The 27879-nt window shown below is 36.8% G+C and overlaps 2 protein-coding genes across 4 annotated transcripts in view; one reads left to right on the top strand and one right to left on the bottom strand.

Annotated features, from left to right (window-relative positions):
• The first annotated feature begins 4426 nt into the window (after nt 1-4426).
• LOC131427575 (phosphopentomutase) overlaps nt 4427-27879 on the top strand; it is a 181890-nt gene continuing 158437 nt past the window's right edge. The window contains exon 1 of one of the 2 annotated variants that reach the window (XM_058590898.1): nt 4427-4661. The gene's annotated coding sequence lies outside the window, so the exon portion shown is untranslated. Of the gene's footprint in view, nt 4662-12733; nt 12850-27879 lie in introns of those variants that run through there. The other variant, XM_058590900.1, reaches the window with a different exon arrangement.
• Nucleotides 4658-12569, bottom strand: LOC131427579 (acylphosphatase-2). Of its 2 annotated transcripts, XM_058590912.1 has the most exons (4): nt 12310-12569; nt 12103-12243; nt 6104-6230; nt 4658-5340 (listed from the first exon to the last, which is right to left on the bottom strand). In XM_058590912.1, exons 2-4 carry the CDS (start codon nt 12170-12172, stop codon nt 5226-5228), a joined length of 312 nt encoding a protein of 103 aa, XP_058446895.1. In that variant the 5' UTR covers nt 12173-12243; nt 12310-12569; the 3' UTR covers nt 4658-5225. The 2 variants fall into 2 exon arrangements, with proteins under 2 accessions (XP_058446895.1, XP_058446893.1); XM_058590910.1 differs by having other exon boundaries at nt 12103-12561.

Raw genomic sequence — 27879 nt, 5'->3', positions numbered from 1 at the left:
AGTGTTGGTAGTTTTCACCCGAAATTAGGTGGCGGCAGACCAGAAGCAAGTAAATATTGTAACAAAACGGGTTCGATTTTGTATTGCGTTGGATGATGAGAAGTAGGCACAATTATGTATATAGTTTTGGCAATAACAGTTCTGCTGAAAAGTTCGTATCGTTTAATAGAAACACACATTTTTTTCCTAAATTCGTTTTTATTATTCAACATAATTGCCATCAGAGGCGATACAGCGATTATAGCGATCTTCCAACTTTTTGATACCATTTTTGTAGTACGATTTGTCCTTTGCCTCAAAATAGGCCTCAGTTTCAGCGATTACCTCTTCATTGCTTCTAAATTTTTTACCAGCGAGCATTCTCTTGAGGCCTGAGAACAGGAAAAAGTCACTGGGGGCCAAATCTGGAGAATACGGTGAATGAGGGAGCAATTCGAAGCCCAATTCGTTCAATTTCAGCATGGTTTTCATCGACTTGTGACACGGTGCATTGTCTTGATGAAACAAAACTTTTTTCTTCTTCAAATGAAGCCGATTTTTGAAATTTCGTCCTTCAAACGCTCACTGTTGATGGTTTTTCCCTTTTCAAGGTAGTCGATGAAAATTATACCATGCGAATCCCAAAATACAGACGCCATAACCTTACCGGCCGATTGTTGAGTCTTTCCACGCTTTGGGTTCGGTTCATCGCGTGCAGTCCACTCAGCTGACTGTCGATTGGACTCCGGAGTAAAGTGATGGAGCCATGTTTTGTCCATTGTTATATATCGACGAAAAAAATCGGTTTTATTTCGATATAACAGCTCCAAACACTGCTAAGAATCATCAATTCGTTGTTGTTTTTGATTGATTGTGAGCTCACGGGGCACCCATTTTGCACAAAGCTTTCTCATATCCAAATATTCGTGAATAATATGTCCAACACGTTCCTTTGATATCTTTAGGGTGTCAGCTATCTCGATCAACTTCACTTTACGGTCATTGAAAATCATTTTGTGGATTTTTTCACGTTTTCATCGGTAACAGCCTCTTTTGGACGTCCACTGCGTTCATCGTCTTCGGTACTCATATGACCAGTACGAAATTTTGCAAACCACTTACGAATTGTTGCTTCGCCCGGTGCAGAGTCTGGATAACACTCATCAAGCCATTTTTTGGTATCGGCGGCACTTTTTTTCATCAAAAAGTAGTGTTTCATCAACACACGAAATTCCTTTTTTTTCCATTTTTTTCACAATAACAAAGCTTCACTCAAAATGCAATATCTCACAAACTAAAAATCAGACAACTGTCAAATTTATACACGTATCTTTTGAAGGTTGGTACTAACTGAAAATGGTATGGATTTAATTCTAGTGGCGCCCTCTCATAGAAACGATACGAACTTTTCAGCCGATCTGTTATGTATTAAATCTGTATCCTGCATGAAATTCGCATGGACGTATACAAATCAATAGATTACAGGTAATTCTGTATGAATGGCAACTCTGCTGGTAAATGAAAAAAAAAAAGATGACAGACAGAATGTTTTTGATAGGGTAACGTGGCGCCATCATGACACATGTGAGTACTGTCCCAAATAAAGGAATATTCGAAATGACCGTTAAAATGATTGAAGAATCTAATTTGAGTGTCCTGTCTGTTAGTCTGTGGTATACTTTAGCGCAAACTGGTACTCATGAGCAGGGGCGCCGAGAGTGGAGGGCGAAAGAGAGGAATCTCCTAAAACAAAATTTTATATTCAAATCAAAAAGACATCAATCGACAAACGAAATCAACCGACAAACGGAGCTGTCAAGATTTTCAAAAAAAAAGCATAAGTAATATTTCTGTGTTATCATAACATAATACATGATCGATAATAACACTAAATAAATGTTTACAGCATGAAATCGCTACTGCTTGTACATTTTATATTGGTATTTTATAATTATATACAGCAGACTATGATGCTACGTAACTGCAGTAAACGCAAGGGGCAAATCACTCTAAACTTTGTCTGAACTCAAACAAGTTTTACCGGGAGTAGAAAAGTTTAGCAGGGATCTAGCTGGATTAGAATGGGATTAGAGAAGTTTAGCCGAGATCTGGAAAAGCATTATTTTGACATAAGAAGCTGTAAACGTGGGAGCAGAGATGCCAGATATTTTCATAGATTCATCAGTATTGCTTTGTATAAAAAATCTGTATTTATCTGTATTCACTAATGAAAGGAAATTTCGGAAATAAAATGATGTTTAAAGATGTTATTCCATTAGATTATTGTTATAGAATGGCAGATGCAAGGAGCATTCCTTTATATCGTAAGTCCTTGCCGCATTGACAAGAACATTCAACGACGAAATTTAATTTTTTTTGTTATCAACCACAATTGAATTGTAAATCCATATACTTTTCTCCTTTGAAAATGATGACTTGGAATTCAAACATGGAATTCAAACGCCCAATACGCAACGTCAAGTCAGGTCATACAACTTTTCAGTCTGACAATAAAGGTTCATGACGCCATGACTTCCTTGAACATCAGTTCAAATTGGTTTCAAATTATGATATAAATGTTCATCATTAAACAGCTGCACGAAAAAATGTTCATTTTAATATGGGCAACCAAACACGCTCAGACGGAAAAGTTTCATTATTTCTTTCTTACTTTTTGTGGTATCTGTATAAATCTGTATTTAATTTGAGAAATCTGTATAAAATCTGTACTCTGTATTAAATCTGTATGCGCATGTAAAAATCTGTATAATACAGATAAATCTGTATAAATGGCATCTCTGCGTGGGAGCTCGAATGACAGATACACTTCAAACAAGATTAGGCAAAACTAGGTTGGATTAGTTTTAAATTACCCAAACTTATCTAGACTAATTGCAGACCCTGTCAGCTTGGAGCGATCTCAATCTTCAGTTCAACAACGCCATCGCACGGCGTCTCATTCAACATGTCATGTCAATTGTATGGGTGCGCAGCCCTGCTATTTTGGCGCGTACGAATTTGACATTTCTCTCCCTTACTTCTGTGTATGAGATTCGATGCGGACTCACCTGAGGGCGACATGCTCGCAAAAAAGGATGTTGCCAATTATTTGTTCGGGAAATGTGAGAGCTGGATATCTTGTTAATATGATGTCTTTGCTAATTGGGATTAAATGAGATTAGAGAGAATTATTTTGGAATGACATGAGTTTATTAGTATTAGATTGTCTAGAGTTTAGAGTGATTTGCCCCTTGAGTAAACGCAATGTTTTGAGTAGAATACGACATCAATGTCGTATTAAGGTCTATTTGAACCTTTACGGTCCGATTTTTTTCCGTGCGTGGCGTGCCATACGATCGGATATTGTGGTTTCGGCTCATCATTATTAAAGCAACCCTAGGCATTATGATCCAGTCAAAACTTTCCGGGACGGCACAGTTCCGTACATAGATGCCAATATTCTTCCGCACATTTTTATGCATGTATTCACACTTGTCCGGCTCAGTACTGACAAGAAATGGTGTTGGAAAAGTGTGAAAACATGCATTAAAACGTGTGGAAGAATTTTGGCGTCCATATACGGATCTGCACTGGCACTGAATCAGAACGGAGAGGTGTGAATAGCCCTTGAATATACGCTTAGAGCAAATTCAGCAGAAGTTTTATATGGAAGATCTATAATATAGCTAAAACTGGAACAAACGTATCCCCAGCAAGCCTTTCTAGTTTTATTTATTCGAACAGTTCTTCAGCCAAAATTTAAAACTATCATACGATGCCGTTCTATTTTTTCTATATTTGAAACACGAGTAAAAAAATGCTGAGGCTGCCAGTTTTTCTCGTTATAAAATCCAAATTTAAATTTTAAAACTGACATAAATTATGCGTCTAGAACAAGAACACAGCTGAATATGCCAATACCCACTTGTACGCGGCGGGCATATTTCCCCCCAGACGGTTGGCTATGTCTGCCAGTCATTTTGCCGGAATTCTGCCAGAATTCCGCTAAAACTCTGGCAACAATGCAACAACCGTTTCCGGCAGAGAATTTCGCCTAGCGGTTATAAGCGGTTCTTTTCTGTCGGATTCTTGCCATACAAGATTGGCAGAACCGTTTTGAATCGGTTCTACATTTTAAGCGTCTTGGTTTTATTTTTTCAATAAAAGATACATATGAAAGGCAATAAGTTATTGCCCTTCATATATACTAATCATGGAAAATGTTATTGCCAATAGCATTGCTTTCTCACTACCAAACACCCATATTTCTTTCTCATTTACCTCGTCTCAAGATTCGTTTTTTGTACGTACAGAATTCCTCACAAGCGGGTACGTTCAAATATTATACTCTGTTGCGTGTACATAGATTTCCTTTTCGACCATTCGGCAACACGGCTGGTGAATTGTCAACTTTAGTATTGTTTACATATTCTCATTAATCTCACTTTGTGGTGTGTTTTGCGTAATTTGGAATACAATAATTGTATTGGCAAGTTTTACTACGTAGACCAAAATAACGTGTCTTTAGTAAGTTTGAAAATTGAAAGTGTTATTCCAGGATTTAGTAATCCAGTTGCACTTGTGGCATTGTGGTCTGTGAAACTGTTTTTGATATAATTATTAATAACTCTCTGCGGTCGCTAGATTTGAGGGAAAGTTCAAGGTCAATACAACGAAATTCGGTAAGTGCTAGTAAATAGTTTTATTTGGTAGTCATTTGTTTTTATTACTAACTAAATATGGTGAACTTAAACATATACAAAACTGTTGCTAAACAGATTCCATCGGATTCAAGACAAAAGTGTTGAAGTTGTAAATACCTTGACCGTTTACTGACTGCTCTGATACCGGTATATAGTATTTGATTGATAGGAATTTATTATGCACAGAAAGATCCTGAGCGTCTTATCATGGTATCATTTATCGATGAATGGTCGTTCAGCAAAATATGTAAAATTATTGTGTCTTATAGTGTTACAAATATACAGAGAAAACACAGCGTAGTTATAACTTCGTTCAGCTAAAATCTCATGAACTAACTCATAAGCGCTACACTACTCAGCGATACCATGTTTTTGAACTTATCATTAGACACAGTTAACAGAATTGCAAAACAACTGAATCATTCGTCAGAGAAATGCAGTTCGGTCTACGGGAAACCAAGAATGATCCATGCGCTTCTCAACAAAACGATTCAGTATTTAACATGCATTCGAGTCATTAAAATTAGCAGCATTTCGCAATCCTCAAAATCTAATAGCAAAGTCTGTGAATGCGAACCGCGACAGCGTGCCCCAGTTGGTGAATTCTGCTTTGTCGATCTTACAACCGGGAGAGCCGGTTTTCGATAGCCATTCAACCCTGAAATAGAACAATAATAAAAAATAAACAAATAAATAATATAAAATGAATAAATTATTTTTTTTTGCATTCATAATTAGAAAACAAGATCAATTTCCTTAGAAGGTTATTTGAAAAATGAAAACGATGTCACTGAAGATCACAGTGGAAAAGTGCAAAAATCGATTTAACGGAAGTTTACTCATACTTTCAGTCTTTTCACTAATAATTTTGCGTTCATTTTTATTTTTTATATGAATTTGTTCAGTTTTAAGAAAGTTGTGTCCAAAAATTCTTTTTACTCAAGGCACTAATTTTTTTTTCAATTTGAATGATAGATTTCGATACAAGTAACACCAAGATACATTCAAAATTACTTTGTGCTTAAATATTTTTTTTAGTATGAGGTATATGAATTTCATGCATGAGAAACCACAACTACTAAACCACTTTCGTGTCAGTGAATGAGAAGTGGGTTGGTTGATCTTCATCGAATTTTCTCATCCACCCGCACTGTGGTTAGCATTTTTTCCTGCTTTTGTACGTAATACAACACAGTCTGATGTAATGTATCGTATTACGCGGTTAAAGTATTTTTAACAAGATTGCGGAGAGAACGCAATAAGATGATCTTGTTATGCATTCGTTTGTTAGTATAGAGATTTGAATTAGATATGTGAATGATTAACCTTAACCTAATTACAAAACTTGAAGCGGTCGTCACGCAACCTGGATGAGGAATAGTGTCGAAAGTTTTGAATGTTATTGTGTGAACGTCACTTACATTTTTCCGACATCTCCTTTCGCTCCCTGCATTTTGCCCATAATTGTTCCTTGTTTTGAGTTTTTCACCCATCCTTTTATGCCAAGTGCTATGCAATTGTCTCTGCAGTGTTTTGTGAATCCACATCCTATCAAAAAGAAGAAGTAGAAAAACAAAGACGATTAATAAATTCACCGAACGTCTAATGTTACATTTCGATTGGATTGATGGACACGTGTAAGAGGCAATAAATTATCGTTGACAGCTGTGGAAAATGGATGTTGCAATCAAGTAATTGATTCTTTCTATATATACAATGTTTTTATGGAAATTGCATTACCTTATCGGCGTTGTTGTCAATACACTACGGTATTTGGCATGGAATAATAATTGTTTCAACTTTATTAAAAAGTCTGGAAAAATTGCGTATTTCATCAAATATATTTATAAAACCCTAGAAGGTCGGAAGAATAGTTCAGCTTTTGGCCATAAACTTCGAGAAAAAAGTTTACTTAGTGTTACGCCAATATTACTTCGAGTCTTACATTAACGATGAGAGAATAACAATTTAATTTTGAAATGATAGCTACAATAACTGTATCATTTCTCTGGGTGGTAATTGAATGAAAGCTGGAAAGTTATATCTTATTTGTTATAAATGCATATTCTTTCCCTTTATTATATTTTTTCAAGAAGTTTTCACTTATTTCTTTCACTGAATCTTAGCAAAATAACTGCCGAGATTCGCATCGCCGAGTACTCGGTAATCATCTCGGCAAAAGAGAACGTTGCTGAGAGTCTCGGTTATCTTTAATTTGACAAACGTTTGTTATTACCGAAATCGCCAGCAAAAAGTTTACTGTCTGTTCTACATAACTTTTATTGAGTGTTCGGTAAAAGCAATGAAGTGGAGTTTATGAATTACTGAACTTTCAGCAATTACATTACATTACATAACTTATGTTTCGAATATGTACAATTGTAAAATGTGCAATTCGGATTAAACACCGATTGTCGAATATGTTGGTTGAAGTTCTTCGATATGCCCTATAATGACTATATCTGGAAGGTGCTTTATATAAATAATCAACAATAATTTGTAGTTATTATATTTACTGAAAAGATAGTAAATTCTCCCGTCTTCCTTGTGGACTAATTCCATTTTTTCTAATGACCATCGAGAAATATCTCTGAAATATTCCGTCAGAAAATATCTGCGTAGTGCCAAGCGAAAAGTAAAACGTAAATAACAGTAGTCTTACCGAATTCAGTAGAATTTGCTGAATCTCGGCAAAAAGATGCACTTTTCCGAAAAATCAGTAAATCTACTAAATGATACACCTTTTGAGCACATGTGTTATTTTTTTCATTCCTGTATGAAAACCAGGAAAATAGTTATAACAATAAAATGCGGAAAAAAAATTCGCTTCTATTTGTAGATTCGCGTGCTTCCAACAGCTTTGCTTTTGCTTCGATTGACCAATCAGAGCGCTGCTTTCCCTTTGATATATCGCTTACTCCTTCAAAACCGTCGACTATGTGTAGCGTTGTGCGTATCAAGAATGCAGAAATTTGTGCGAAAAGGTGGACATTCCGCCATTTTACGTAAATCCATGGTAGTAAGTACGTTCTGATTATTTTCTACATGCGCATGTTAGATGAACCGTGATCATGACACAAAATACGCAAAGACCCTAGAGCCACCATAAACTAAAAACTTGCACTCAAAAGCCACTCACAATATGAGATAAATGTACTGCACGACGTAGAGCGCTCGATGATGAATAAACGACAGTAGGGGAGATAGTCAGGACTGCAAAGGCAGTATGTGAAAGTAGCTATCTAATGAAATGTAGTGTGTTCGGATCTCGTACAGTAAAGTCTTTTTTTTATCTACATCGAGAGCATTGTCTTCACCCAAGAAGCACAGTTCAAATCGAGTCGTCCTTTTTCCCGAGTTTAATCTACCTTTCCCTCTCATCGTACTTATACGCTGAATACCGGTGTCATTTTACATGAAGGTGTCAGCGCCGCATCCACTCTCCAAAACCTACTCCCACCCAACATGCTACCCAGGCAGGCACGAATGAATGCTACCGCCGCATCCACCCCTCAAACCATATTTTTAATCGATCATATTTTTTTCCCAGCACGCACGAATGAACCTCAATGCGGCGCAGAGTACTCAACCTAGAACTCATTTAATCTTCTCGAGCTTTGGGCAAATTAGGAGAAAGGTAGAACTCGCGAGAGTATCTCTACCACTACACTCAGTTTCTTGTACGAGGGGCTTTCTAACTATTCCAGATATTTATCTGTGTAATGTCCACCTTTTTCGCACAAATTTCTGCATACTTGATACGCACAACGCTACATATGGCAGGGAAATCCGGTATGCCGGAGATTTTTTGCAGCCAAAATAGGACACTGCTATCTATTAATCAACATTTCATTGATATAAAATTAAAAATACATGGCTATGAACATTCAAATCAATACGTAGAAATATTTCCAATCAAATGGTGACATAATATTAATAATTGATACGAAATTGACTGAGCTGTAATTGTTCAAAACCTGACCACATTTCTACGTGTATTTTTCTTGAGTTTCTAATTAGCACCCCTATATAGAAAACAAAAATGTGTTCCACATTAAAAGTGCACAACAATTTCAAGATTGGTCTCTACACTACTTGTATGTTTTGTGAGTTGATGCCCAAACAAACTTTCATTCAGAAGGGAAGAAAGATATTTCAAAGAATACCATAGCTATTAGGCTTTCAGACAGCTCACTTACAACCACAAATGCAAATGAGATTGGTTTGTTTTCATCAGGAAACGAAAGCATTAAACACGATTCAGACGATCAATCAACTTCGATCGCCATCAAGATTAATTTATTAATTTTTTTAGCCGAATACTGTTCACGTACCCGACGTTAAAATGTTCCGTGAACTTGACATAGTGTATCTTCGTATGAATTGTTTGCAATTAATGTTGTTGTTCCGTAACCGTTCCACACCGGTGATGTTCGCCTTATGCTACGTGTGAATCGCTTTTACATATTGTTTTGTGTTCATCACGAAACGTATTGACAATTTTTCACTAGGGCCGCCGTTCATTTTTCACCGGGCATAGAAACCTCAATATATACGCTTATGAGAAAAGCATCATTTCACGTCCTAGTTGTGTAAGTATGTCTTTCTCACTATCGTTAATTTGAAAAAGTAATGCAAGTTCCATTTTAGAATTTTTGAGCCCGAAGCGGGTATAGCTGAAGCAAGTGTATATGGCCACAAGCTAACAAATCCGGAACCGAAAGTCGATATGCTATAACAGACATAATTTTGAAAATCGTATAATTGTAAATATGGATTTTTGATAAACCGAAGGGAATTTCATTTTTCAGTTTTTGGCCAATATTTTCTATACCTCCGATACTTGAAACCGAGGATCTATTTTGCTAGGTCAAAATCGTTTGGTTATCAACGAACAAACCTATAATTCGGAAGGTTTTTAGAAGAAAATAAAGTAATAACAGCTTCAAAGAATTTGTACGCTTTTTCAATCTGCACCTTAAATACGGCTTTGAAATTGTGAACACTCTTGTGGCGTTTTTCATTGAAAACACTGGTGGCGTGGATTGCTCTGGTTTTGCACTTTCGAGCAGAAATGGCAATGAAACACCGTCAGAATATTGCATTTTTGCTCGAAAATGCAAAATCAGAGCAATCCACAACACCAGTGTTTCTCAACGAAAACGGCATTAATCACATAATTCTGGAACCAGTCATCGAGTCCGAATAAAATGCAAGTGTCAAATATGTAATACCTTTGAATTTAAGTTTATGAAAAGTCATTCATGATCAACCGAAATGAGCTGTATTTTGGAGTTTTTCACCACTATTTTCGGTACTTCCGGAACCAAAAACCGGAGACCGGTCAACACAAAAAAAAATTAATATTATAGGTGACATAATTCTTCATACGATGTAATTCATAAAGACCTAATTTGTCAAATGACGGAAAATTTCATTTGTAATGACTTAATGTTAGTGTTTAAAATTTAGTGTTTTACCTTTTCATAAAGAAAAAGGCTATGCAGTTACTGTGAAAACCGACTTTTGAACCGAGGCCCGGAGAGCCGATAGTGAAACATTAACAAGTTGGTGATTTACTGCACAATTGTTTTAGATGCACTTAATGTTGTTTTACAATGATTTTTTCGGTAGTATTGTGAAACTTAACAGTGATAAGTTGCACAACCAATTTTAATATATATTTCCAAACATATCTAACATAAATCAATTGTAAAACATCTTGAAGGCTCAATAAGTTCCATTTGCTACTTGGGGAGTGTCATATACCATTCAAATCAGCTCGTCGAGATCGCAAAATGTATGTATGTGTATGTGATAACAATATGCACTTACTTTTTTCCGGGATGGATGAACCGAATTAAACAAATTTAGGCTCAAATGAAAGCTACTCTTGTCACATTGATTTTTTTTTTAATTTTATATGTATCTGATTTCCGGTCCCGGAATTACAAGGTGACGAGTGAAAAAACAGCAAGTTCAATGATTTGATTAAATAAAAGAACGTGTAAAGATGAGCTAATTTCTCAAAAATAGTACAATAGATTCCTCTATTCCACAGTTGACAACCACATGAACTCACATCGGATATATCGGTACCCAGAATCTGGCTAAGGAAGTCTCCGGAAAGCGATTCTGGAAGTACCGGAAATTGGAATTAAAGTCTCTAAAACGGAGCTCACTCTGTTTTCTCTGAAATTCATGAACAAAAGTTCGGATAAAAGCTTTTCCGGAAATACAGGGAGAATTGTATTTAAAATTTCAAACCGAACAAACCTCTTTGTTTCTATTCAATGGGCAGATTTTTAAAAAATACCTGAGAAAACAAGACACATGAGAAAGGCATCATCACACCACTAGGTGGCTTATAACAAGTTTTTTTTTCTTTTTGTTGTGGCACCGGGAGTCGAATTCGCATGAAATTCAGCTATGGAGCATTGTCTTACATTAGAATTGAATTTAGTAAAAAGCTTCGTTAAAATGTCACATACACACAACCATTCTGTGATCTCATCGAACTGATTCGAAAAGGTAAATGACCTTAAAGCGGCCTCGGTTCAAATGTTGGGGTTTATAGTGATCGTATAACCCTTTTTTATGAGAAAGGTAAAGAAATAATTTCATGACGCTTTAGAAGTTTTGTAGCTGTAAACAAATTGTTTTCGGTGGGGTTTGTCATCACGGGTTGGCGGTTCATTGTATAGGGCTCAAGTTTTACAAGCCAGTTTGTATGTTCGAACTGGAAGGATTCTTAGTCACAAGTCATGGTATGTACACTAAGAATCGACGCTAAGTTTGTTGAATCAAAATGGTCAAATTCCCAAAAAGGAATGTAACACCAAAACTTAGTTTTGCTTTGGGTTTTCGTAATCAAAAAAATATATAGACAATGCCATCAACACGGGCGGGAACAAAAAGTGTTTTTGGCTTGAAACAATGAAATGAAATAATCACAAAAAATAAATATGAAACGGAACATAGCAACAGCTATCCATAATGTATGAATTTAATCGTTGTGTGGCATCTTCTGATAGCGTTTTATTTGTATTTCAGCTTAACTGAATTTCGTTGCTAAATTTGCTCTTGAGCTTAAATTTCTCTGTTGCCACGATCTGTCGTACCACAAATCTGGTGTCGAAGCGGCACATTGGATGAAATGGTAGATGCCGAGCACAGAAACTCGCACACTTGAACTAAAGTGGAACAATCAGTTTTAAAATTATTTTCATTTCTAGAATCATCGGATGGCGGCACAGAAATCAGTCTGCTTTTTTGAAGGGGGTTTTGGCGAAGAAATGACAAAAAGACAAACACAGTGAATGCTTTTGTTATGAAACGTGTAACTATTGAAGAACAATTATGCCATCGGTTATCTAGTCCATTCACTAAACTCATCTATGAAATAACAACTAGAACTTACCTTGCACCTGACCGAAGATTTCAAAGTCGCACTGCACCGGCATGTGATCTTGGACATCCTGGACACCCATTGCGAACTAGTTGTGTAGTCGAAGATCCTGACGCGCTCGAAATGTGTGACACTGGTGCGAGAGGGAGAGTTCTAGAAACAGTCTAAATGTTGCACTTTGCACTAAAATGTCCTTATCGTCTTCGATTGCTCGCTTACAATTGATCTCTAGTGGGCTAAAAATATCTTCCTGCGCGCAGTTCTCAAATCAAAGATAGCAAGTTTTCTGCGGATGTTCGGTTGTTTTCGTTCCGTTGATTAACTAACGACTGCCAAAATACGACTGGTGTCGGACCGGTCCGGTAATTAGGATCTATCTTTCTTCCTTCACTTTTTTTTCTGTTGTTGCTCGGAGGCTGCGCAAATCGTTTGATCGACTATCCGAAGTTCTCGCGGGTTTCCGATGGTGGTCCGATCCGCTCACATGATCGATCATTCGAAATTTGACCGCAACAACAGAGAGCGCAATCGCGTTTGTTTGGTGTGGTTTATTGACGGTTGTCACTTGCTTAATACTGTACGACTCGAGAGGTGTATTTTTAATGGATTTTTTCTGCAAATTTAGACTGTCAATTTAGTGCAACGCAGTTTCTCTGGTTGATCGAGCAGGTCGAATGCGCTGAAGTTCGATGTGCTTTCTTTCTTTCTTTCGATCACTTGGTACTTGAGTTACGACGCAAAAATCTATCGATTACAGCGGTGAGTGTATTCTAGAAAAAAAGTTCCATTCGACCTTCAGATGTTTGGCCTGGAATATTAATTTGAAGCTTGATTCTGTTAAACATATAAAATTTCGGTATATATATCTTGGAAAGAGGAAGCACGTCATTGAATTCCACTATAATGTAATTTTTGTTCTGGTTGGTGGTCGACGACCAGGAATGTTTTATATGTTAGTCGTGTGGTGTATTATTTTGTTTTGACTTGGATACCATGTTTTGATTTACCATACCATCTTAAATCAAAAGTAGCTGAACATGTATTTATCGATGATCATGAATTTTCTACTAATGACATAGAAATTTGAAGACTAAATATTACGTTAGTATTACAACGAAATAGTTTAAATGCTTAATAGTGGAATTAAGGGTAGTGATGGACAAAACGGCTGATTTCAATAAGCGGCTCTGAACCGAACGCTCTTCCGTAAGAGCCGGTTCAATTAAACGACTCATTGGCTCTTTCTCAATATACCTAATGATAAAAAAAGAACCGGAATTTTCATTTTAAAATTTCCGCGCTTTTCCAATCGGTAAACTTTTATTCTCTCAACGTTGGCAACACTTTTATACACATTATGTCAAATTTTGACGCATATCGTACGATTAGTTTTTGTTTGGCGTCTATACAAAGAAGTTGAAAAATTTTCGTGTGGCAATTTTTATAATGGATGGTTTCGGCTCGCCTTCGAAGCGCCATTCGGTCGATTGTTGTGCGGTTTCGACGTCATATTCATAGATCCACACCTCATCACCAGTTATGATGCATTCGATGAATGTGGGGTCACTATCTGCGTTGGAAATCATCTCCTTGGTCACATCAACACGACGCTGTTTTTGAATGAAATTCAGCTTTTTTGGCACCAGCCGAGAAGCGACGCGTTCCAAACCCAAAACATCAGTTAAAATGTGTTCGGATGATCCATAAGAGATGCCCAACAACACAGCAATCTTTCTAATCGGTACAGAACGATTTTGCAACACGATTTGCTTCGCCGATTCAATGTTTTCTTCAGTAACAGATGTTGTTGGGCGGCCAGGGATCTCATCATGATCCAAGCTTGTACGACCATCTTTGAAGCGTTTATACCACTGGTATGCCTGTGTTTTTCCTAGACACGATTCACCAAAGGCCTTTTCAACATTTTCAACGTTTCGGAACACTTAAATCCATTTGCAACACAAAATTTGATGCACGCACGTTGTTCTAAATTTTCATCCATTATAAAAATTATAAAATTATATAAATTTTTCAACTTCTTTGTATAGACGCCAAACAAAAACTAATCGTACGATATGCGTCAAAATTTGACAGAATGTGTTTAAAAGTGTTGCCAACGTTGAAAGAATAAAAGTTTACCGATTGGACAAGCGCGAGAATTTTAAAATGAAAATTCCGGTTCTTTTTTTATCATAACGTATATCAATTTGGAGAAGCGGTTCGAGAGGATGAGTGCTAGAAACATGGAAATACACAAGCGGTAACGCGGTGTTTTTCCTAACTAGAGGTGTACGTGTGCAAGGATGATGGTTGCAAGTTTATCTTTCAAAACGCAAAGAAAACAAATTTCCACTTGAAAATTCTTTTATACATTTAATAATGCGAAAAGTTATTTTTTGTGTGAGAAAAATCATTTTCTACCTCTGTTACTTTTGCAGCACCCAAGGTTCTTTTTCAAACAATGCAAATTTTCAGTTCCGATTTCAACATGTGAGAAAATGTTTTGCGGATCATTTTCAAAAGATTTTATTCGTTCCTACTTAAATGTCACTTGACAGTTCGTGCTCGCATCTCACACGACGCAGTCGAAAATCAATTACGGTCGCAAATCATTTACGGTCGAAACAACAGAAACAAAGACAATACAGTACAGTGAACAATAGAGTGTACGGAATGGTCAAATACGATCTAACAAAGCCGGAATCTTGGCCTACAAGACCAAATTCAATTTGTATAGATTTCAAGCGTTGCAAAGTTAGACCAGCAGCAAATGAAATTGAAATCTTACTTAAAGAACGAATGAATCTAGACGCTAATAAAGTAACTGAGATTCAATTCAACAAAGCGTTTAACTGTGTGTACATTATGTTTAAACGTGAAAGCGATGCAATTGCATTCGCTTCGGTTAACAACGAGGTGCACAGTGTTGAGTGTGATAACATTGAATACAAAATCCCTGTGCACATGATGGACAATGCCATAGAAGTATGCGTGCATGACCTCCCCCCGGCGGTCACCGATCAGTACGTTCGGGAGAATATGTCGCGGTACGGTGAAATCCTTTCCATCGAAAGGGAAGTATGGCGGAATTTTTTCCCCGGTATCCGGAATGGCGTGCGAGTGGTACGTATGCATCTACGTAAGGCAATTCCATCTTACATCATTTGTGGTCAAGGTGGGACACATCCGTGTAAAACGCTGATTACCTATGAAAATCAGCTGGTTACATGCCAGTTTTGTGAACAACCTGCACACTACGGTAAACCTTGCACCGAAACTGCGAAAAGAACATCTTCAACCAAAGACAAGGTCAACCGTTCAACAATGGAAACTAGTGAGCGCAGTACTCCTGTTTCACCATCAAACCAACCAGCAACTGCAACCAATGTACTCAAGACTGCGAACATCAAGGAAAACGAAAAGAAGACGGAAATCAACAACAAAACCACCGATGCGGCAATGGATGACGAGACGAGTCACGAACAAAGTGCTCCTCAACCCTCGCAGGAGGGAAATGGAAGCTCCTCTCCTCCTACAAAAAGAGTGACAACGAGATCCACTTCAAAAAACACATTATTTAAAAAATCGGCTAATTCGGCCACGTAAAGCTTGTACGCAAATAGGCCTGAATAAAAATACCTTTTAAATAAAAAAAATGTCACTTGAGGGACCGTACTGATGCGAAAACTTAACAAAATATACGATATTATGATGGAAAATTTCTTTTAACTGCCTTTTGATGTATTCCTCTAGCGTTCAAAATAACCTTAACTGCACCGAAGCAAATTCCGGATCTTGACATTGATCAACATATCTAATAAAATCAAACATTCCGCATTGAAAAAATAGATATATTTTCAAGAGGGATTATCGCCCACCGGTTGGGCGATCTTACGACGTTCGACCAAGGTTCTAGTTAGAGATGTCCTGCAGTACAAGCCACCTCTAAGTCTAGATTGAATTCTATAGTTTGTAGCACCTGCGTAACAAATACTACACGCTATAGACTTTGGAATGGGGCCCTTCGTCCAAGGGATGCAAGGTGGAAACCAACGAAGAGCTCCGGTGTTTCGGAAACGAATGTTTGCTGAATGAGGTTTGGATTTTGACTGTCTTTATTGATAATTTTTGGGTTTTTATATCTAAATTTCTTAAAGCCAATTATTTACAAATATATATAAGTACATTGAATATTTGAATGATTCCTTATGTTCCTACGTTGCGCCGCTTATGTTATTGAATATATATCAATATATCGCGGTGCGACAATGGCATCGGCATCGAGAATGTTGACTTAGCATTATTTGTCTGTTTTACGATGTGACCGACCGGACTCGACGCCGAGTGCAGTTGATGTAATTTGATTCTTCCTCGCGGTGTGCAGTAAGTACTAGTTGTATGAATTATTGCGGTCAAAGTTTCTTTAATCATGAATGAACGAGTGTTACGGCAATAACAGCTGATTTTTGTTTTGGATTTAAGGTTTGCGTCGGCGACAGGGATATTTAAATAAATTAGTTGAATTTCCAATTGGAAGAAAACAATGTTTTTCCCCAATTCCAACAGAATATTCTTCAGTTATTCGAATCTCAGCTACAAATAAATGAAAATTCACTAGAGAATAAATATTCCTATATCATCATTGTTTGAACAATAACGCAACTTAAATGTCGAACTGTCATTAAAAGGCTAATATTTGAATGCTGAGCGACAAGGCTTTTGAGAGCCGCGGTTATTTTGAACGGCTCGTGAGCGTTCGCCCTTCACTACCTTAAAATATACGAACTGTAAATTTTGAGCGGCAGCATGGATGAACCACGGTTCGTACTATCTTTTAATGTTGAGAGCCAAGGCTCTTCTTGAGAGCCAAAGTTCTTCTTGAGAAAATCTGCATTATTAAGTGTAGCTGGTGAATGCGGATTTAAATATCAAATTTAGTACTTAGTGTGGCCTCCCTTAGCGTCGTTTACGGCTTACAAACGACGGGGCATTGGGTCTACTAGTTCTTTGCGCAAGATGCTCGGATGTTTTCCCATACTTATTTTATTTTCTGTTTCAGCGTGTTTTTGTTTGATGTGTTAGTATCCTTGAACCGCCGAATAATTTTATCCCATGGGTTTTCGATGGGATTTATGTCTGGTGACTGTGGTGGTGTTTTCAATTGCTTAGGAACGTTATGTAACAGCCATTCCCGAACAACATGTGTGGTGTGATTTGGATCATTGTCCTGTTGGAAACAATATCCTTATGATAGTCCTAATTTTTGTGCACTTGGTTTTAGGTTACGTTTTAGAATATCCATATATAGCATTTTGTCCATATTCTGATCGATTAACTCCAGTGTTCCTGTGCCTGAAAGCTGCCATACAACCCGACAACATAACACAGCCACCACCATGTTTCACTGTGGGTCTCCAATTTTTATATTTGAGCATTGTATTCGGCTCTCTCCAAACAATTTGTCTGCCATCATATCCAAAACAATTTATTTTTGTGTCATCAGTGAATATTACCTGATTTCAAAACTCCAGCGGTTTGTTTACGTGGGTTTTGGCGAACTCAAGCCTGAATGGCTTTTTACGGGCAACATGACCATGCAGATTAGATTTTCGGAGAACGCGACGAACAGCTTCAGTTGAAATAGGTCGGTTGATATCTTGAGACACTTCCGCCGTCAATTTTGGTTCACTTATTTTCGGGTTATTTCGTATTTTGCGAACTATAAACCGTTCGTCAACTTCCGATAGGATCCGTTTTCTTCCCCTTTCTGCCTTCTTCTTCAGAGTTCCCTCGTATTTCCAGTTGTCAATGATATTCTGTACGGTGGAATGTGATCGTTCAACGATTTCTCCTATTTCGCGTAAGGATTTTCCTTTACAGCGCAAGAAAATGATTTTCTTATAGAAATGTCTTTTTGCTTTCTTTTGCCTTCCATTACAAAAAAATAACGGTTTTCTCTGTATTTCAATTTATAACTCTCGAACCAAAGCTAAAACGAACTATTAATGTTGTTTACTCTAACACTGACAGCTTACACACAAAACGAGTTCATAGTAAATAGTGTCGATATTGGTGTACGATCAATTTTGTGAGATTAAAAAAGGCATACATTTTCTTATAAATCGATTATTTCTAACAAAATAATTTTAATCCAAGTTTTTGTTCAATTATGTTTCAAAACAATTTTCATTGCAAAATTACTTCAAAATAAATTAAAAACTAGCTAGCAACAGTAAGAAACTGCAATAAAATCAGACCCTGTCAGCTTGGAGCGATCTCAATCTTCAGTTCAGCAACGCCATCGCACGGCATCACATTCAAACTTTCATGTCAATTGTATGAGTGCCCAGTGTTGCTGTTTTGGCGCACACGAATTTGACATTTCTCACCCCTACTTCTATGTATACGATTCGATGCGAACTCGCCTGAGGGCACCATGCACGTAAAAAAGGATGTTGCCAATGATTTGTTCGGTAAATGTGAGAGCTGGATATCTTGTTAATATGATGTCTTTGAATAAAATGTAGCATCATACGTGTGTACGATCAATTTTGTGAGTAACTGTATATAGTTTATTTTCGAAAATGATGCACATTCTATTTAATCTGATGATCAAATTTAAAGCAACCATTAATGTCTTTAAGTGGAATATGAAATGTTTATTTTAACAATATATATTGCTTGATATTTGACAGTTTTTTCAGAGGATAAATTCAACCAAAATTTTTCATTCATTTCACTTTTTTGAGGAGCTTAAACTTTTGAGTATTACCGCTTTAGGAAATTAGAGGTGTGTGTGTTTGACCTAACCCAAGCCCCACTGTCTGACAGCGGTTTAGAGAAATATATGTTTCTATGTGTATTGGTTATACACCGTTGCGTCTCGTCCTCATATGCACCTCGTGCACTGCATAACCGGTCAAATTGAAGAAATTAACTGCATCCCCATCCGCATTCAATTATTTGTTATGTTCTCTATTTATTCGATGAAAGCATATCGGATGGCACCGAATATAAAATAATGAGCGATGTTTTCCACAGCACAATATGTAAAAATTCTTCCTAAGCTGCTTGCTGGTCAATAACAGCTGAATTTTTTTTTTCATATCGCATTGCCGTGGCGCTCTGATCTCGAGCACTTTGCCTTGTGCACCGAAATTGCGTATATTTACACACATCTAATATACATCCAACATAAAATTACAAGTATCTCTTGTCACTGTGTTAGTGTCTTTTCCGTGTACATGAGTTACTCTACAGATTCAAAAAAAAAAGGAAAAAAGGAACCACTCCGCTCAGCTCTGAGATTTGTTGTTCTCTCTCTCACGTTTGGCTCTGTGAGAACATGTTTAATGGTTTATGCTTATGGCAGTCGAAAACTAATTGCTGTCTCAGTTGCAACGTCTAAGACGTGCAGAACGCCGAATTTATTGTTTCGATGATACGAAAGAGGTGTAATAAAAAATTCCATCTAAAAATATATTGTTATTTATACAGGCGTCTGCTTAGTGGATTATGTTGATCATCGATATAGCAGTTCAACATAATCTGTTAATGCACTGATGAGTCGAAGACGAAACGTAAAAATGTTGCTCTCGGCATCTTAGAGCTAAGGCAGGGTGCCTTATTAAATATATTGTTAAATATGAAAAAACGTAAAAATATGACACTCTTTGTTGTTATGATCTAATTTATTGCATTAAGAGACCTCCATCACATCAAGTAAATTAAAATTAAATTTTGATTGCCCCATTTTTCTCAAAGAAATTAGGACTAACGGACTACCATTTTAAATGACCACTTGTCTGGTCTTGAATGAGTATTTTTTTTTGGGTAAAATCACTCATCCGCAGTTTTACGCTTTACAATTCATTAATAATTAAACATTGGGAAACAGTTGGGCAATGCTCTGCTGACAGAACTATATTCAATTTTCCGGAACAGGAACACCGCAGCTTACATCGTGCACAATCAATTTTCTTCTCACAGCGTTCACTGTGGACTGTGGTAATTGGCACCGGGTGCTGTAATTTTTCACAATGTCACTCAGGATGTTGGCTCACTTAGCAAACGGAGCTTGCTTCCGTCATGTTTTGCGAGAAAAGTATTCCCCATACTGTGGGTGTTTTTGTTTTACCATCAGTCGTAAACTGTTCCGAGTGACACGTTCAGCGCTAGTTTTGAGTGAAAAAGAATCTGTACTATTTTCTTCTCAATGTTTACGTCGATACTTTTAGTGTTTCAGTTGAATCTCAACATTCGAGCACCGTTTGTTGTGGCGCTTGCATTTCGATGTCGCAACGAATGTAACAGTCTAGACGCATCAGTTATGATTCAATGTTAATGTTAACGATTGTTGTTTTGTTATTGTTGGATTGTTGTTTTTCTTACTTTTCAACAGTATATTTCTCTTTTGGATATTAATATTTTAAAATTAATGATTGGGTTAACAACGAAATTCTGCCTCTATACAAGAATATATCTTTATCATCATGTTTCTCGAAAACCATTTGTTGTTATTATCGCGGTGTTGTGTTTTTTTTTTAAGTCTTGTTTTCCACTTCCGGTGAATCTCTCAACGGATGAGCACGTTACATTGTATTAGGTGAAAATTCGAGCATTTTGCGAAAAAGAAAGAATTTTTATCCATACTTTGGCGACTCGAGAGATCTATTGGACTATACACGAAAATTAATTGGCAATATAGCCTAAGTTACTGTGCCATCAATCGGCGTCATCTCAAGTGAGATGACGCCAACCAGAATAATGAAGGAGAAAAAGAAGAAGTATTGTTTTCGTTTCGATCAGTTTACATGAATTTTATGTATTCTGGCCAAAAACCAAATTAAAAACCAACAAAGGCATATGTAGTACACACCGGAAATCGGATATTTTTCAACGGAAAAAAATATATTCGTCTGGCGAGAGTCGTTTTCTTCTAACACAATATTCACCAATGTTCGTAGGAAGATTGGCATGTTTACGTTGAAATGAAATACAGAGGTGCTGCTCATATAGAGATGATACTTTCTGCAATAGTTTGTAAAAATGTTTGCAAAAAGTGTATAAATTCATTTGAAAACATCACAGAAATGTGAAAAAAAGCTTTTGCTCTGAGATGGTACTATATATTAATTAATTGTTGAACATATCTCGCCAATACGATTTTTCAAATAACAAAGGAAGTAAAATATTGAAACATTCCGGTATTCGTAATTACTATATATTCAAGTAATGGGTTGATTTCTTTCCGTTTGGTCAAGGCTTCGCCGATTTAAATTCTATCTATAATGTATAACCTATAACCCTATAACTAGTATAATCTATAATTTTGTGTTAATTGATATGGTTCCAAAACGTTAAGCTTCTCTTTAAATCCAAGTTTGTGCAAATGGTTTAGAACTGTTTTATGATCTTAGGTTTTCATCAGTATCTAACGAGAAAAACAGGTTGCAAAAAGGCTGACGGAAGCATCTGCGAAATGAAAATTTGCGAAAAAGTTACCGAAGAGATGGAATATTTTTACCAATTTTCAATTTGCAGACACTTTCATCAGTCTTTTTCCAATCTGTTATTCTTGTTGGATAACTAGTTGACTCGACGAACCTTATGCAACGAATGAAACTTATGCGACGAACCCAATTAGTAATTAACTTACGCAGTATCGGAAACTTAAGTATCATTCATAATTTCAGCCAAATATGTTAGTTTGCATTTTCGGCTTTGCCAAAGAAAAACGGAAAATGTACCGAATCTTCTATTCGTTGGCTTGTATTTCGAATACCCCAAAACTCACAACTGAATTTACCGAATAGTAAAAAATTATTTGCAAACTATACAAGCGTATGGTGAGCATGTGAACGTATCGGAAGTGGTTTGCATGATTTGAAAGTGGCAATTTTGATTTACAATACCGGAGTTTGAAGATGAATTAGAGCCGGTAAAAAAAGACTAATGAAAAGTACCACCCAACTCGCCGTATAGTCCAGACATTGCTGTTTCTGATTACTATCTGGTCTAGTCATTGCAATATGGCCTGACTTACCAGGTATGATGAGGTTAAGAAATGGATCGAAAAGCCCGATTGAGATGAAATTTGGGAATCTCTCTCTCTCTCCAGCAGGCATAAAACCTCCTCATCTTTTGTATCGACAGATTACAATGATCCAACAGATCGAATAGGGCATAACACTAACAATAAAGACTAACAATTAAATCTAAACCTATAACCCTATAACTAGTTGATGACACCACGTATTACAGGGCAGTAATAGTGTTCTTGATAAAACGGCCAGAGAGAGAAGAGAAAAGTGGATAGGTAAATGGATGATAATGGTAGGTGGAGAGGGTGATAAGTAAGCGTAGGCGAACAACGGGGTTAGAATCAGCATGTAGATCTAATTAGTGATCGCAAAGATGGTGGAAGACGGAGAAAAAGAAAGTATAGCTTTGGTTTCCAATTGAAATAAAGAAGACGAAGAAAATGAGAGGAGAAGCGAAAGAGTAGAGTATCAGCGAGTGTATTTAATTAGTTTTCAACGGTGTTGGGGGAAAGACCTAATGATGGTTGAACAAAAGTACAAACGGTTACAAACAAATACTGATCCAAAGTTAATCTGACAAGTGACTATGAAACAATCGTTTTATCATGTTTCGAGATAGATGAAAGTCAAAAACATTGGAGCAGCTATTGCATGTTCTGCACATACTGGAAAATGGTTCATTGTAACCATAATTTGTTTCATTCAATGGATAAACTCAAGAACCGATGAGAGCTTAGATTACGTCGATGAATGTCCAGATTAATCAATTGCAGAAGTTCGAGACAATCGATACGTGATTGTAATAAATCAGCAACAAAAACGGCTTTGGAGACATTTCTATGAACAGATAGCAGATCCAGGTCAATAAGCTTACAATTATCTTCGTAACTAGGAAGATTAGTGGGATCCCTCCAAGGTAATTTGCGCAGAGCGAATCTAACAAATTTACACTGGATAGCTTCGATGCGTGCAATGTCGATTTGATAGTGAGGTGCCCAGACAACAGCTGCATATTCTAGTGTCGAACGGACTAGAGCACAATATAATGCTTTAAGACAGTGTACATTAGTAAAGTTCTTGTTGATCGCGAAAGACGAAACCCAAGAGCTTGGAGGCCTTTGAAATCACATAATCGATGTGACTTTTGAAGTCCAGCTTGGAATTAAGAATGATACCCAAATCTTTTTCCTTTCAGTATATTGTGCGAAGTGCTATAGTCGTAGGTAATCAGCGAGCGTTTACGAGTAAACGACAAAACGGAACACTTCGAGGCATTCAAAACCATTCTATTATCCTGACACCAGTTTGTGAATAAGTCTAACTGTGATTGCAAATATATAAGTATATTCTTAACATTTAACTAAATAAAATAACTTGAAGTCTGCGAAGGATAGTTTGTGGTATCTCAATATGAATTTACGATCATTGAGCTATAGTAAAAATAAGAATGGTCCTAAGACTGCCTTGAGGGACTCCAGAGTTGACAGCGAAAGGCACTGTAATGAAGTCTCCGATTTTCACAGACATTTCGCGACAAATCAGATACGACTCGAGCCAATTTAGCAACGATCTACTGATACCAAGTCTATTGAGTTTTGCTACTGCTATTTGGTGGTTTATTTTGTCAAAGGGTACAGATAAATCAGCATCGACAGTGGAATTAGAAGACTCTTTGAGCACTTTGTTATGAAGGGGTGATAACCAGTAGGAGAGCAGCTAGGAACATTGATGGTAGCTTTGGAGATCTGATCACTCGATGGAATTTCATCGGAGAATACACTGCTGTAATGTCGTTAAAATAAGTAGCAAATATCAGGTATCGTCGATGATTCTACGTCATCAAGAAACATCTAAACAGGAAGTCCTGATTCTTTCCTTTGGTCGTTCACGGGATTCCAAAATATTTTAGGGTTGATTCTCAGATTATTTAACTGGAACAGAAACTCTAGTCGGGTGTAACCAATGTAAGTGTCTATGGCCATCAAATAACAAGACCTATTGTTTTTTTTAATCGATTTTTTTATGCAATAGTAACATATTTGAAGGTACACTGCTTAAGCTCTAAGATGCCAAGGGCATTTTTTAATTTTAATTAATGACTAATTTAAAACTAGGGTATTATCCTTAGGGTAGTGGCGAATTCCGGTCGCAATGGTCGATTCTGGCAGATTCAGTCTGCAGCAGGCGATCGGCAATGGTCGGTGGATTAAATATGACACTAGTGTCTTCGAGATGACGATTATACGTTTCAATGGGTCCGCGGGAAACACCCCCAGGTCACTATGACCTATTGTTGGATTGTAGTGTTAAAGATTTGCTACGTTTTCTGTGTCGTCATTTCAAATCTCAATCTTTACAACCATGACCTTAACCGATACCGGAGGTCGGATCCACATAAAAATTAACATCCACGTATGGTTTTGTACTATTGTTAATTTTAATCTGGGTTTATGGAAATCGGTTTAGCAATTTTTTTTTTGTTTCGACCCTAAGGTCATTCGCCTCTTCGGGCCAGAAAAGCTTTCTAACCCTATATGCGGGGTCGAGAATTGAACCCAGGCGGGCTGCGTGAAAGGCATCGACTTACTTATCACGCTATATCTGTCCCCTGGCAATCTTTGGAAAATCGGAGTGAGTTTCACTTTAGAGTTTTTGATTATTGTTACTAGTACCTCTGCAACCAGAAATCGGGAACCGGTATAACTTAAATGTGTTCAAGCTAGAGAAATGCAAAAATCGATTTTAAGGGAATCCCTACTTTTTACATGGGCAGTTACAATAAAACACTTGACATTAAAATTTTTGCACTAACCACCCTGTATTTCCGAAATTAGTAACCGAAATCGTAATTGAAAAAATCAAGAATTTTAGTTGGAATTTGTAATCTATTCATTTGAATTTAATTTTGTGAAGATCAGTTCAGTCATATGTGTGAAAATTGGGTGCACATTTTTTCTTTTATTTTGCATAAACCACCCTATTGTTCCGAAACCGACAGTAAGATCGAAATAAAGTTCACGATTTCTTCAAGACACCCAAACACATTTCATTTGTACATAGGTTGGTAAGAATCGGTTTAGCCATCTTCGAGAAAAGTGAGTGACAATGTTTGATTTTTTTGAATTTTTTCAACACATCGGACATCCCTGTAACATCAACAGATCCCTGTATCATCGGAAGTCGTATACAGATGAAATTCAGGAACTTTGTATGGAACCTTTAATTTAAATCTAAATTGTCACACACACTTTTACACACAGACATATTGAGATATCGACGAACTGAGTCGAATTGTAAACGAAACTCAGTTCTTTGCATCTGGATTGACAACTCGGTTTACACAGTTCTTTATGAGAGAGGCAAAAATCATTCATGTGAATAGTAGTATTATTTTTTCATATTTATCCTCTTTGCGAAAAACTGGACGATGTCAACAGATTCGTTGTGATAAATCAAATGATCAGAAGCTGAAAATCAATGGATAATGAATTCATTCGGTGATGCTCAAATGAATAAATTGAAATGAAAAAGGCATTTCGTCGATTATTTTTAGCACTGGTCACTCAACTTGCATGAATTTTTTTTTATGTATGATTTTTCACATGAAGGAAATCGTGGAAATTTCTGGTACACTCTAACACTGAATAAAGCTAATTTTTATCTTCAGCACTTGAACCTTGCACGTGTTTAATCTATTGAGCTGTTTATTTATCTCGGCAAAGTACTGGTAACTAAAAATAAATCTCCTGTTGCTCGGACGATTGCTTGCTTCTTCGATGTGGTCGGATGCAATTGTGTTACTACTGCACGTTTTTGTCCTGTTTCCAATGTCATTGTAATCCGGAGGTCTTCTTTGATTCTTTGGAAACGAGCCAACGAGAACCGTATTGTATAAAACTGCTATTGTAGCCACCGTGAACCGTTCTTTCATGATCTATTACTAATAGTTAGTGAGTCGACCGTGGTGCATCGAGTTCAGGACGGCATTGGGTGGGGGATATGAAAATAGATATTGGTACTGAAATATTGTTGTAACTTTTAGAAATCGTCCGGAGATCGATTCAGAACGGTGCACCGTGGTAACGTACCGGTTTAGCCTTGTGTTTTTGCAATTCACTTTCAATGGGTTTTTTGGCCTGCAAGACGATGTATACCCGACCTTTGGCATAGTTTTGAAGGTGCAATCATTTTCGTCATTCAACGTAGTTCATTCGAAACCAACGAGAATATAATGGTTTAATTTTCACATTCTTCGTTGCTTTTATCAGTGAATGTGACCTACAGCAAGATCTTTGTCAATAGGCCATTTTCTTTTGTAACGCGGACAGTAAACTTAGATATGTTGCCTTCGCGTTGATGAGATTCAATTTAATAACAAAACATTCTACAGCGGTATAAATTTACGTTAGAAGTGTGCTGCTGAAATTTGTTTTCCGTCGATCTCTCGCCCAACGCACACGGTAGCCAAAATAGAATTTACTTGCGTAAACAAGCTGCAGACACTGTGACATGTGACGTATTTGTTTTGGGTGTGTTGTACCGTCAAAACTGTCATCGGTGTTCCTGATGCGTGCCAGTTGGTACGAAATTAGTCGAAAAATGGGAAAGATTTAACGGTGAAAAAACTCAAACTATATTATATTTGAGAAATCAACGTATTATGTCGATGATCAACTTTCATCTAAGCCGAAAGTTTTGTGTGTGTGCATTAATTGATTACAAGGTTCTGTTAAGCAGTCAAGTGATTGGGCAGAAATGAGGTTCATATAGAGTTTTACTGTTTCCAAGTTCTTCAATACAATCGCTGATAGACCCTTGTGTACTAATATTGATCAACCTTTGAAATCAACCTTAATACGATATAGAACGAAATAAGATTCTATACGTTTTTGCATATTATTGTTTTGGAAATGTGAAAATTTACTTTCCTCTTTTTGTTTCATTTCATTCTTATGGTCATTCGCCTCTCGAGTCTGCAGCCCCTCCATTTCGTAAAACAACAAAAAATTACATGTTTACGTTTCGTCTTCGACTCATCAGTGCATCAGCAGAGTACGTTGAACTGCTCAAGCAAACCCTCGGATCAACATAATCCGCTGAGCAGACGTAAAGTTAATGTTATTTCCAAAACACTTTGCTATTACACACGAAGTGTAATGTCTAAATTGATTTTTCGGACGATAAAAGTTTCCCTGTTGGCCTGCTGGCCGTACAGATTGTGGTAATTTGAAGGGGGAAAAGTTTATTCTCACCCCCAAATTTATGCTAGGCGCACAAAACCATTTAGCATGTATACGTTTCACCTTGAAAATTTAAATTGTTGTTTTAATTTTGACACAATTTGGAATCGATATTTGATAAAAATTGTATCTCGGTAACGGTGATATTTTGTTAATATTTTTTTTTTCATAAATACGTTTATTTCATAGGCAATATACATAAGTTTTTCTTCGCCGTGGCATCTACAATACATAGTACTTTAAACCTAATACATTTCGAATATCCTATTAGTATGTTGGTATTCATTAGTTAATCTAAACACTGTTTTTATCAAGCGAGTTGCTATTATAAATTACATTAAATGAAATACATTTATTTTGTACATGATCTTATAACTATTTCAGGTTTGTTTGTATCAGTTCATCACTTTTATTTAATATAAGATAGCTGGCTATTGGTTGAACTCATGGAAGAGAAAACAATCTAACATAAAATAAAATTTAAATTGGAACTCCAATGGACTTAA

Source organism: Malaya genurostris, chromosome 2 (assembly GCF_030247185.1).
Source record: "Malaya genurostris strain Urasoe2022 chromosome 2, Malgen_1.1, whole genome shotgun sequence".
In the NCBI taxonomy this organism is placed as follows: Eukaryota; Metazoa; Arthropoda; class Insecta; order Diptera; family Culicidae; genus Malaya; species Malaya genurostris.
The sequence above is the reverse complement of the archived record's forward strand: the minus strand, read 5'-3'. Positions and strand labels throughout refer to the sequence as shown.